This window comes from Schistocerca cancellata, chromosome 9, assembly GCF_023864275.1.
Source record: "Schistocerca cancellata isolate TAMUIC-IGC-003103 chromosome 9, iqSchCanc2.1, whole genome shotgun sequence".
Taxonomy (NCBI): Eukaryota; Metazoa; Arthropoda; class Insecta; order Orthoptera; family Acrididae; genus Schistocerca; species Schistocerca cancellata.
In genome coordinates, this window is record NC_064634.1 from 314,415,178 (window position 1) to 314,428,992 (window position 13,815).

Genomic DNA, 13,815 nt, shown 5'->3' on the forward strand with positions numbered 1-13,815 from the left:
CATCAGCTCTGGGACTGGTGCCGACAGGACAGGCCCCGCAGGAGCCAGGTGCGGCGATGGCTGTGGCGTCCAGGCAGGCATGCGTAGAAGTCGGAGAAGAGCAGAAATGATTGGCGAACAAGTACAGAAAACAGAAGATTGTATTTCTCCAAGTGTGCAAAGATTCATTACAAATTATGCAGCAAAAAATAGTCCAGCTTGTACAGTAGCTCCAATGAGGAGACTCGCTGAATGAAAGCATGAACGATAGTGTGAGAGCCATTACTAGACTACGTTGGCATAGCATCATGAAGCGAAAAGGATACAAGTGAGTGGGATCTGTGACGGTCGCTGACTTTCCTGTATTGCAGTGGTTGAGGGCACTCGTAGTCCAGACCCATTGAAGCCATGGCTCAGTGGGCATGCACCATTGGGTCTGCTGCATCCCACATGACTGCTACAGGCATCTGAAGGAAACTTACTATTCTGTTGCCAACTTTGAGATGCCCTGGGTTGGTATCGAAACATGATAGCACACAGCCAGTGGACCAATTGGTTATCAAAAATCTAAATTGACTTAACAGAAGACAACTGTTGAGGATGCTTTAACAGAAGATGAAACCGAAGGCATTGAGGCTCATCACCAAAAATTGAATTTAAAAGACTGCTCTTACATGGTGGCAGAAGCAAGGAATTTGCTGAAGACAGCCACAGTAAAAAAAGGTTGGAATAAATTGAGTCACTCCACCAAAGATAGGTAAAGAAAGCCAAAAATGAAAAGAATAAGTTTGAAAAGGGAGATAAAGAAAGAGAAGCAGAGTGTGATGAAAAGGGAGATGAAGAAAGAGAAGCAGCAGAGGATGAAGTGTCACTTGAGGACCTAAGAAAGATCCTTTTGAAAATATGTGGACATTCCAGTTGTGGTGCAGAGGATATAGACAAGAGGCTTACTTGTGATCTTCGGACACTACATTCAAAATTCTCAGTGACAATATCATTCAGATTATGAGAGAAGAAACTGGTGGCCAGGAGGATGATGTAGTCATTGAACCATATGTAGGGCCATCAACTGGTGTATAAACGACAATTTCCTGGAAATTGCTGGGCACTGCCACTTTACCTTGATTGCTTATTCATTTCTTCTGTAGTATTGTATTAGTCATAAGAATCTACATTATATCATTCTTCCCCAGTATTGTAACAGTATTATGCTTATTTCCAAAGCTGCCACAGTGCTCTTTCCAGTAATTAACAAGGGTTCACTGTTCTTTCTGAAAGTATCTTGTCACCAAGCATATTAATTTCTAAGTGCGGACCTTCTTTCTTCTTAACCTGAATTTCACTTAATATGTTCAGTGTGTTATGCTCACCACACCTGACATACATTAATATCAAATAGAATTGAACGCACACTAAAAAGCAGATTACCGTAAACTACTTTTAAACAAAACAAGTGACAGTGCCTGTTCTAGTAATTGTGCCCTTCATTTAACACCCTTACATGATATTAAGCTTGGCAACATGATTCGTGCCGTCTGATCGAGCACCTCCATCTTTGGCTCGCTACTTTTGGTCACAGGTAGTCAGACAATGCTGCTGAGCTGTCTTCGTTAAATACTTATCAGTGAGGCTGTAATATAAAATCTTAGTTGTATTCTCGAAGCTGTTCAGAAAACTGAAATTTAAAGCCAGCTTCCAGAATTTCATTACACTCTAGTGATTGCAAAGATACTGATAAAGTGCTCTTTGAAAATAAAATTTTGTTTTGATAGTTTTGGAAGTACAATATAAACTGCAGTGAAAATAGAAGTAGCCCGTAATTAGTGAAAGTAAGCTTAGGAACTGCGTAACATGGAAAACAAAAAACTGCAGAATTTATTTTGGATGTGCTATCGGTTTCATTTTAGCTGAAAAGTCATTTTTACTGCAATTCATTTTTAAGTCCTATTAGCTATTCCTGTAAATGCTTTGAAATTATTCATTAAAAGAAATATTGAATAAATGTGAAAAATCATAGTAGAAAAATTAAAATTTTGGTGTATTTATTTTTGAAGTGGATTCACTGTGCAGTAAACTGTGTTACCATTACGAGAGGAAAATTCGTAACCTTGGCTTTGCCTACTGTTTTGGCTGGTATTTCATTGACTTGAGGTTCGTGTAGTAGACTTTGTCACAGTTCCTGTTGGACAGCATGACATTCACAGAAATACATCAGTCATACTCCTTGTGGATTTGTCAATCAGCATGGCCAGCCTGATGATAACTATTTGAGAATCCTCATTTTCCATCTGCTGCCCTGTGACTTCTCTTTGACAGACATAGTCATTTGTGAAACTGACATGATATGAAGAACTCCTGTGTTTTAGCTAAATGATATTTTACAGGCACTCGAGCTTTCACAAATGTGGAATCTCAGGGACATCATCAGGGACCCACAAAGCAACACCCAGTAGCTATAACGCCATCATCTGTTCCGCCAGCACCGTTTCCGAGTGCAGGAGCAGGGACAAATGTGCCTCCACAGAGTCAACCTCCACAACAGGCTCCGTTAGCCACAGTTCACCAAGCACAGAGCCCTTTACCTGCCTCGCCATCCCCAGTCCGGTCTCCTGCAAACGATGGGGTTGGAATTGTCCCATCTGTGACCGCTCCAACCACAAAGGTAATGACTTTGGCAATTGTAATTTTTTCCCACCATTTGTATGGAATATTTTTGCAGTTGAATGTCAGTTACTTGAGTTTTTGATGTCTTAATAGTATGACATTTCTAGTGCAGTAAAAGGAATTTGTATGTACTATTGACTTGACAACATAGATTCCATGATGTTACATAAGGACAAATTTGACACTAAATGCTAATTTTAGTTTGTGGGTAGATGGAGATGTTTTAGTCTTTCTTTTCACTGATTCAGCAGTTCTCAATGGAGCAAGTTGCTCCGTGGTTCCACTGTTTTTATATTACTGTTATTGTTTTAGAGGATAAATTGTATTGCTGTTCCGTTGGGTAAAATAGTGTAGTTCTGTGAAGAGTGTGTGCTAAAATATGCATATTTCCAATAGTTAAAGTCATTACATTTTTAATTTCAGTGTTGTAAGAAATTGGTATAATTACAATGTATTTAGAAATAGTATACTATCAAATCTTCCATCAAGGGATATGGTAGTTCTGTGTAGCAGGTGGTAGTATGTCATTGAGCATGTCTGTAGAATAAATTGAATTCGAAGCAGCATTGAAGAATATGGTATGAATAAACAGTTGAAAAATGTGGAAGAGCAATATGTTTGATACACACTGATGAGCCGAAACAGTTGAACTTCTTATGGTGACACTGCAGACATGTGACATGATAAGGAAAGTATATATGCAGAGCAGAGGCAAATGGGAATCATTCTAGCAAGTGTAGTGACCACAAATGGGGCATCCACTGACATAAGCGACTTCGACAAAGGACAATCATTGTGGCCCACAAGGAAGATTTTTTGTTAGTTTGCTAATCGTGAGGTTGAGGGAAACTGTTGTAATGACAGTGAAACCATGAGTACGATTTGTTGGGTGTCCATGCCTCATCACAGAAATGGAGGTCAGAGGCTTGTCCAGTCTGTAAAGTAAGACAGGCAGCAGTCTGTGACAGATAACAAGAGTATAATGCTGGTGCAACCACAGGTGTTTCAGGGCACATTGTTCAGCACACATTGTTGACCTTGGAGCTCAGTAGCAGATAATCCATATTTGTTCCCGTATTGACACAACATTGTCAGTTAAAATTGGAATGGGCACAGGATCATTGAGATTGGACCGTGAATCGATGGAAATGTCACCTGGTTGAATCATTTAATTTTGTTGATAACACAGTGTCGACAGTCTCATTCAGATATGCGATCACCCAGGTGACAGACTGCTCAAAGTGTACACTGTGCCACAGGTGCAAGCCGATGTGGGCTGCATTATGTGGTAGTAGTTGATTCCTTTGAGGCAGCTGTGGACTGCATAAACATTATTGTGAACCAGCTGCATCCCTAAATGCTTGATGTCTTCCCTGTTGGTGATTGCTGGAAAACTGTTTGTGTCACAAGGCCAGAATCATGCTATAGTGGTTTGAAGAGCATGATAGTGAACTAGTGTTGATGTCTTGGTCACCAAATTTACCTGATGTGAAACTTATGGAGCACACTTGGGATGCTATTGGATGCCAGCTCCACATCGACAAACCAGCAACCTGTAATTTATAGGAATAGTGTGATCTGTGCGGAGACATCTGATGCTACATAGCTTCAGAAATCTATCAAGGACTTGTAAATTCATACCATGCAATAATGCTGCTGTATTGCACTCCAAAGTTGAGCTAGTACATTATTAAGATGATGCTCATAGGGTTTTGGTTGATCAGTGTTTTAATTATATACTTTAAGATTACTGTTATTTTGCTTTATTATTTAAATGTTTCATGAAAGTAGAATGTGAAAGCTATTAAGCATTCTATAGATTCAAGGAAATTAAATAGTAGAAATTGTGCCAAGTTAACAGGGAACACAAATCTGTTTTGGATTTTATGTTTTCTTGATATCAGCTAGTATTCAGAGGGAGAGGGGCTGAGAAGGAAGACTGCCTGTGTGTGTGTGTGTGTGTGTGTGTGTGTGTGTGTGTGTTTTACAGACACTATTATATATTGTGTATCATTAATTTTAGTACAAAGGGGCCATCTTATGGGGCAGCTGCAACTACAAAAGTCCATTTTGTAAAATGAAGAAACTGCATAGCGGTTGCTGAATCAACAATATTTTATTGCATACATAATTTCAGAACACTTAAAGTTCCATCATGTGGTTTAAAAAATATCACTTACCCATATGAGTTCATCCTCACCCCCCACTGTTGTCATGGAACAGAAGTTCTGTGTCAATGGAATAAAAAGGGGACATAAATTCTATAAAAACCATTCCCCTCGTATCACCTGACTGGGAACACTTGACAGGAAAACTGTGCAATAGTTAACACTTACTAGCCATGATTTGGCACATGGGGGAATGGCTTTTGTGGAATTTGTCCCCTTTTTACTCTGCTGATACAGAACTTTCGTTCCATGACAGCAGTGGGGGTGAGGATAAGTGATTTGATATTTTTATTTCAGATGATTGAACTTTGTTCCGAGAACAGCCGTGTAATAAAATATTGTTGATTCAGCACCTCTTGTGCCATTTCTCGATTCTACAAAATTAATTGTAGTGTAGTGTTACTTGAACATATGTATATGCCTTTTACTTATTGTAAAGTACTACGTATCAAAAATCTGGGAAGATAATTTTTACCTTAGATGATGGGGTAGCATGCATGTGCACTAAACTGACAAGAAATATTAGTTTCAAGATTTTGCTCTTAGTTTGATAAGTGTGTGTTTCACACACACACACACACACACACACACACACACACACACACACACTTGAACACTACTTTCTTGGCTGCTATGTTGATCACTATTTCTTAATTCTTTGGGTTCAGGATTTTGTCCAGATGTTTTTGTTTTTCCAGCCAAGAGAGCAGAAGTGGGTAACAGAAGTAGAACAGGTAGTGAAAGGAGAAATAATTTATAACTTTAGATGAGGAGAGTTCTATACAGTGGCCAAAATGAGTGGTGACAGAATTATCTTTGATAGGTTACTCGTGCTGATAATATCCAGTTATTATTGTGTTGTGGTTTGTGTATAATCTCAATGATCTATTTGAAGAATGAATGTTGTTCAGTTACACTGCTGTGTCAGAAAGTTTCATTATAATGAAGACATAAATCGCTTGTAGTTAAACTGTCAAGTAATGCTGAGTTACCCATCTCAACTAAGTCACTCTCCTACTATAGATATTTTCAAAAGCTAGTATGAACTGGAGAAGGTAAGAGCTTCTGTACTTTTTCACGTCATGAGGTGTTTTGTTTGTTTCTCATGGTATTTGCTGCCAGGCTGGTAACTTGTTTGGCACTTAAAAACTATCAGGAGAGACTTAATGAGTCATACTACTTGTGCAGGATAGTGGTTGGTGTTGGAAGCACTCAGTCTCTATTGATAAAATTCCATGAAACTCGTCTGTATTATTCCTGTTACTTGCAGAGTAAAAACGTAAAATGAGAACCAACCCAAGAGCTACCATTATTTTTCAGGCAAGCATCCAGATTATTATTAACTCTTGTAACGATATTCCATTTGACAACCTTTCAACGATTTTCAAGGTGAGCAGTTTCAAGTTTTTATAAAGCACTTTATACTGTGGAGCAAACTAGCATGCCTCATAGATAACACTGTTGGCAATGAACGCTAGTCATAGATAAGACTTTACACCTCTGAGAGTAAAACAGCTGAAATATTGGTACAATAATTAATAATATCCTGGATGCACTCCCAAGAAATAAATAACTCCGTCCGAACAGGCCTTGGAAGGCCTCGGTACCGACCTGCCTCTGTGTCATCCTCAGCCCGCAGGCATCACTGGATGCAGAGTTGGAGGGGCATGTGGTCAAGCACACTGCTCTCCTGGTCATATGTCAGTTTATGAGACAAGAGCCGCTACTTCTTGCCTCACAAGGGCTGAGTGCACCCCGCTTTCCAACAGTGCTCGGCAGACGGGGATGGTCACCCATCCAAGTGCTAGCCCAGCCTGACGGTGCTTAACTTCAGTGATCTGACTGGAACCGGTGTTACCACTGCGGCAAGGCCAGGAAAGCTTCAAGAAACACAGCCCAAGAGTCGTGTACCATAATAGATGTGGCCCAGTAAAGATTTCATGGCCTTGTTTAATTTGAGAAAACTCACAACAGTAATTTTCCGTGTGAACAGGCTTCAGAGGGCCCAACAGCACCGACTGACTGCTGTGTCATCCACAGATGACAGGTGTCAATAGATTAGATGCTGATATGGAAGGGTATGTGGTCAGCACACCACTCTCCTGGCCATTGTCAGTTTTCATGACCGGAAATACTACTTCTGAATCAAGTAGCCGCTTAATTGGCCACATGGTGCCTGAATGCACCCCACTTGCCAGCTACATTCGGCAGACCTGGACAGTGGCCCATCCCAGTGCTAGCCAATGCTGACATCAGTTAACTTTGGTGATCTGATGAGAATCGGCATTACCACTGCAGCAAGGCCTTTGGCACAGTTACTGGTAATTAACCCCTACTTAACATGGAATCTGAAGCAATGCGCCAATGCAGATAGTCTTAAAATACCTGAGACACATCCAGATGTGAGTCATGTTAAATTGACACTGAATGCCAAAGACTGCTTGTGAATCTGATAAATGTAAACTGAATTTTATCATGTATTGCTAGTGCTTCATGTAATCTCTCAACAGCTGGATTGCTACACACCCTTAGGAGTGCCAACAGATGAGTGATTGGGATGATGTATGGTGGGCTAGTTTGTGTCTACAAAGAAATGGCACCCCTCAGGGGGTCCACAACTCTTTTGTGGACACGTGCGTAGCGAGCACGGGACCCCGAGCTAATGTGGCCCTCCTTCCTTTCCGGGCTGCATACCTTCCCTTCCCTTTCCGCATCCTTCCCCGTCCCCCATCTTCGCCCCCCCCCCCCCCCCCCTCTCACCTCTGGCTCTTTCCTTCCCTTTCTCCCCCTCTGGGAGTATGGTTTGTGCCTACGTCCAGAGACGGACGCTCGAAGCTGTTCCAAATTCCTTGCTTTCTACACTCGCAAGTCCTCGTCCTTCCTCTGTCCTTTCTCTGTCCTTTTCTTTTCCTTCCCTCTTCTCTTTGCCCTTTTCTCCGCTGCGGCGTTTGAGACCCCCTCTTCTTTCCTTTCCCTTTCTCTTTTTTCCTCCCTGTGCGTGTCTGAAGGCCGACCCACGCACTTCCATGCGTAGCCGGTGACGGGGTAACGCGTAATTCCCGTAGACAGGTAGGACATGTACATACCCCCTGCTAACGGCCAGGCCCAGGGAGGGGTGATTACCCGAGCTGATACCTTCCGTAAGTGCCGATTGGTCCCTCCGTCCATTTGTCGGGAGGTGTGACCTGAGGTGTGAACAATCACCTAAGGCGGGTGTGCCCTCAGTGAGGGCCCCACAAGGGAGGAGCGCGCCATCAGAGACGCCGGTAATCATGGGGGATTCTTCCGCAATGGTTTCCTCACCTTCCACTATGTCTGCTCACAAACGTAAGTTCACTGAGTCTCAGCCACAGACGGTTCTTCCATCGTTGCCACAGTTCCTTGTTGTTTCTCGGTCTGACGAAGGTCACGACTTCTCCACAGTCAACCCTTTCATTATTCAGAAAGGTGTCGACGCAATTGCAGGTCCTGTAAAGTCTTGTTCCAGATTACGGAATGGCACCCTGTTGTTAGAAACACACAGTGCCCTCCAGGCACAAACATTGCTGCGTACTTCTCTGCTCCACACCTTCCCTGTCCGGGTGGAACCGCACCGTACCTTAAATTCCTCGTGTGGAGTCGTTTATACACGCTCCCTCGATGGATTGTCTGACGAAGAAATTCAGCACTACCTGTCTGACCAGGGCGTAACGGCTGTTCATAGAGTTATGAAAAGGGTTGACACGAACATCATTCCAACCCGCACTGTCTTCTTGACATTTGACAAAGTTCAACTCCCATCGAAAATCAAAGCAGGCTATGAGATAATTTCCGTTCGCCCTTACGTCCCAAACCCTACACGTTGCTATCGATGTCAGCGGTTCAATCACACCAGCCAGTCCTGTTCCAATCCGGCCAAATGTGTTACGTGTGGCAAGGATGCCCATGAGGGTGCTTGTCCACCTAAATCCCCACGCTGCATCAACTGTATGGGTGACCACCCTGCTTCCTCTCGAGATTGCCCTGTTTTTAAGGACGAAAAGCTCATCCAGGAAATAAGAGTGAAGGAAAAGGTGTCGACCTTTGCTGCTCGAAAATTATTCGCCAGTCGACAGCCCACCGTGCCTCAGACAGGAAAATACAGCACTGTCCTTGCTTCTCCTCAGCCAACAAAGGAGGCGGCCACGCAGACTTGCGACCTCACCTTTAGTACCACGGTCGTCAGATCGGCCAGCGCAAAGATCGCCCGTTCAACCTCACCACTTTCGCCTGCCCACTCTATGGCTCACCCTTCGTCGGGTTCTGCTAAATCTCGAGCCCAAAAGTCAGACGCCAAGTCTTTGAAAAAAGAGCATACTCGTGAAGAGTTTTTACGTACCGCAACTTCACAACCATCGGTTCCTCCTTCATCTAAACATCATACTTCCAAGAAGGCTACAAAGAAACCCAGTTCCTCTCCTTCACCGCCAAGGCGTGTCCCATCTACAGCACCACCTGGCGGAAATCGCCCTCGGCCTTCTTCTGTGTCGCCGAGGCGCACTGCTGGTGGCATGTCAACCGGCCGTTCGCTGGTGGCAGGGGCTGCTCCTGACCAACCTATGGATCAGGATCTTCTACCTTCGGCTGAATGCCATTCCATGCTGTCGGTCGCAATCTCTGAGCAGTCGTTGAGTTGACAGCACCCTTGGTCACATTCCTCTATTTTCTGTTCACCCTATGTCCATTATCCACTGGAATATCCGCGGCATTCGAGCCAATCGGGATGAATTGTCGGTCCTCTTACGATCCTACTCGCCGGTCATCTTCTGTCTTCAGGAAACAAAGCTGCGTCCCCATGACCGCTTTGTTCTCCCTCATTTTCAGTCCGTCCGATATGACCTCCCCTCTGTTGAAGGCACTCCAGCCCATGGAGGACTCATGATTCTTCTCCATGATACTCTCCATTATCACCCAATCCCCTTAAACAGTTCCTTCCAAGCTGTCGCCGTCCGTCTTTCCCTTTCTAGATACACGTTCTCTCTTTGTACTGTATACATTCCATCATCCACACCAATGGCACGAGCTGATCTCCTTCATCTTCTTGGTCAGCTTCCACCCCCCTATTTGCTGGTTGGGGACTTCAATGCCGACCACCCGCTTTGGGGATCTCCACATCCTTGTCCATGTGGCTCTCTATTGCTAGACGTCTTCCACCAAGCGGATCTAGTTTGCCTCAACACTGGGTCCCCACATTTTTGTCTGCCTCCACGACAAATTTATCTCATTTGGACCTTGCGGTCGGTACTGTTCCGCTAGCTCGGCGCTTCGAATGGTTCGCCCTTGATGATACACACTCGAGTGACCACTTTCCATGTGTCCTTAGACTGCAGCCTCCACTGCCATATATGCGCTCGCGACGCTGGAAATTTGCCAAAGCTGATTGGACACTTTTTTCGTCTCTAGCGACATTCGATGACCGTCGCTTTCCCAGCGTCGACGATGAGGTCACACATATTACCGACGTTATTCTTACAGCTGCGGAACGTTCAATACCACGCACCTCCGAATTGCCCCGGCGCCCCCCAGTTCCTTGGTGGAACGAGGCATGCCGTGACGCAATACGTGAGCGGCGACGTGCTCTTCGCATTTTCCGTCACCATCCTACTTTGGCCAACTGTATCCGCTATAAGCAGCTCCGTGCGCAATGCCGTCGCGTCATCCGCGATAGCAAGAAGCCAGGCTGGAAATTCTTTATTAGCTCATTTAGCACCTTCACTCCCTCCTCGGAAGTTTGGAGTCGGCTTCGACGGTTCTCAGGCGCGCCTCGTTTCTCCCCGGTCTCTGGGCTCACTGTCGCGCATGATACCTTAGTGGACCCCGTCGCAATTTCTAACTCGTTGGGTCAGCACTTTGCTGAGATTTCGAGCTCTTCAAATTACCTGCCAGCGTTTCTCCCGAAGAAACGTGCAGCTGAAGTGCGACATCTTGCTTTCTCCTCTCAAAATCACGAAAGCTACAATACTGTTTTCTCCATGCGGGAACTCCAACATGCCCTCTCTTCTTCTCACTCCTCCGCCCCAGGACCGGATGGTATCCATGTCCAAATGTTGCTGCATTTATCAACCCATAGTCTGCGTTACCTCCTTCGCCTTTATAATCGAATTTGGACCGACAGTACCTTTCCCAGACGGTGGCGGGAAGCTATTGTCGTTCTCGTTCCGAAACCTGGAAAGGACAAACATCTCCCCTCTAGCTATCGCCCCATTTCTCTCACGAGTAGTGTCTATAAGGTTTTGGAGCGTATGGTGAATTACCGTTTAGCTTGGTGGCTGGAATCCCGCAGTCTTTTAACACCAGCCCAATGCGGATTTCGGAAGCATCGTTCTGCAGTTGACCATCTTGTTGCTCTCTCCACTTATATCATGAACAATTTTCTCCGGAAACGCCAAACGGTAGCAATATTTTTTGATCTGGAGAGAGCATACGATACCTGTTGGAGGACAGGCATCCTCCGCACACTGTTCTCTTGGGGCTTTCGAGGCCGGCTGCCCCTTTTTCTTCGCGAATTTATGGCAGAGCGCACTTCTAGGGTGCGGGTGAACACTACTCTCTCCCGTACTTTCTCCCAAGAAAACGGGGTACCCCAGGGATCCGTGCTGAGTGTTGTACTGTTTGCCATTGCCATCAATCCAATTATGGATTGTCTCCTTCCTGATGTCTCGGGCTCCCTCTTTGTGGACGATTTTGCGATCTACTACAGCTCTCAACGGACCAGCCTTCTTGAACGACGTCTTCAAGGATGTCTCGATCGCCTCCACTCGTGGAGCATCGAAACCGGCTTCCGTTTCTCACCCAGTAAGACCGTTTGTGTCAATTTTTGGCGACGTAAGGAGTTTCTTCCGCCCTCCTTACATCTAGGACGTGTCAACCTTCTGTTTTCAGCCGTCGCTAAATTCTTTGGTCTTATGTTTGACAGAAAACTGTGCTGGTCCTCTCACGTTTCCTATCTTTCGGCTCGCTGTCTGCGATCGCTTAACACCCTCCGTGTCATGAATGGTACCTCCTGGGGAGCGGACCGAGTGGTCCTTCTCCGCCTCTATCGCGCCTTAGTGCGCTCGAAATTGGATTATGGAAGCATAGTCTACTCCTCTGCTCGGCTGTCTATTCTTCGGCGTCTCGACTCTATCCACCACCGTGGATTACGTTTAGTGTCTGGAGCTTTTTACACTAGCCCTGTGGAAAGCCTTTATGCTGAGACTGCTGAACCTCCGCTGTCCAATCGGCGAGCAGTCCTCCTGAGTCGTTACGCTAGCCATCTGTCTTCCATGCCTGCTAATCCAGCCCATGACCTTTTTTTCGACGCCTCCTTTGATGTAGGGTATGCAGGCCGCTCCTCCTCCCTACTACCCCCGGGAGTCCGCTTCCGTCAACTGCTCCATTCTCTTTCCTTCCGCTTTCCTAAAACCTTCTTGACAACTTGGGGTACAGCACCGCCTTGGCTCCGTCCCCGGATCTGCCTGCTCCGTGACCTTTGTCAGTTTCCCAAGGATGGTACCCCTACACTTGTTTATCGTCGGGCATTTGCTGCTCTATGTGCACAAATGACGGACGCCACATTTATTTACACCGACGGCTTCAAAACATCGTTAGGTGTAGGGAGTGCCTATATTGTTGGCGACACCCCAAATCGCTTTTGGCTTCCCGACCAGTGTTCGGTTTATACTGCGGAGCTTTACGCTGTTCTCCAGGCTGTCCATTACATCCGCCGCCATCAGCGGCTATAGTACGTTATCTGCTCCGATTCTCTCAGCTCTCTCCTCAGTCTCCAAGCTCTTTACCCTGTGCACCCTCTGGTCCACCGGATTCAGGACTGTCTGCGCTTGCTCCACCTGGGGGGCGTCTCGGTGGCATTCCTCTGGCTCCCGGGACACGCTGGTATCTGTGGGAATGAGGCGGCCGATATAGCGGCCAAGGCTGCAGTCTCTCTTCCTCGGCCAGCTATTCAGTCGCTTCCCTTCACCGATCTACGGAGCGGTTTATGTCGCAGAGTTGCTCATTTATGGCATGTGCATTGGTCAACACTTACCCGTAATAAATTGCGGGTAGTGAAAGCCCTTCCTTGCGCTTGGACCTCTTCCTCCCGAACGCGTCATCGGGAATAGGTAATTTTAGCTAGACTCCGGATAGGGCACTGTCTTTTTAGCCATCAACATCTTTTAAGCGGTGATCCTCGCCCCACTCTGTCCCCACTGCTCTCAGCTGTGGACGGTAAGACACCTTTTAATTGAATGCCCCTATTTTAATCCGTTACGCTCCCGTCTACAGCTATCACCTGATCTATCGTCGATTTTAGCAGATGACACGCGCTCAGCCGACCGCGTTCTCCAGTTTATTAGTGCCAGTGAAATGACGTCAGTCATTTGAAGCTTTTTTTGGGGACAATCACCCCCTTTCTGTAGTGGATTTTTAAGCATTCCTTCTACTTTTAGTTTCTCCAATTTTATGACTTTGTTCCCATTGCTGCTGGTTTTCACTTTCGGTTTTTTACTGTCTTAAGTCACGGGCTGGGCGCTAATGACCATAGAAGTTTTGCGCCCTAAAACCACCAAAAAAAAAGGCAAACATACCCAGCAGCAGTTAATTTACCTACAAAATTGTTGATTCCAAAGCCATAGTTGTAATGCTCTTCTTTTGTCAGCACACGCTGGGCTTGGTATTGGCTAGAAACTTGCAGTCTATTGGAAGTTGACGTGCTGAAGTCTGTGGAGTTGGTAGCAATCACTTAAGATTTTACCATTAAAACTTTAAACACACATTTGATTTGGAAGTTTGTCATTAAGTTCTATTGCAGTAGCTGGAAAGTTTTCAGTTGAGTTCTTGAAAAAAGGATTAATGATAACTTGGCTGTGTGCTTGATCACTGACTGAACATTAAGACCAAAAGAAAAGCTTATGGAAAAGATATTACTGCAGTTTAGAGTAATGTCACTATCTTTTTAGCGGTGTAGCTATATTGAGCTGAGACTTTCTAGTAGTAGTAGTGGTTG

The 13,815-nt window shown here is 45.2% G+C and overlaps 1 protein-coding gene across 1 annotated transcript in view; it reads left to right on the plus strand.

The window, feature by feature from the left end:
* The window catches only part of LOC126100191 (ataxin-2-like), a 124,333-nt gene that overhangs the window by 37,541 nt on the left and 72,977 nt on the right, over positions 1-13,815 (plus strand). Inside the window, exon 7 of the mRNA XM_049910750.1 lies at positions 2,364-2,641. Within this exon, the coding sequence (XP_049766707.1) occupies positions 2,364-2,641 (278 nt within the window). The remainder of the gene's footprint in view (positions 1-2,363; positions 2,642-13,815) is intronic.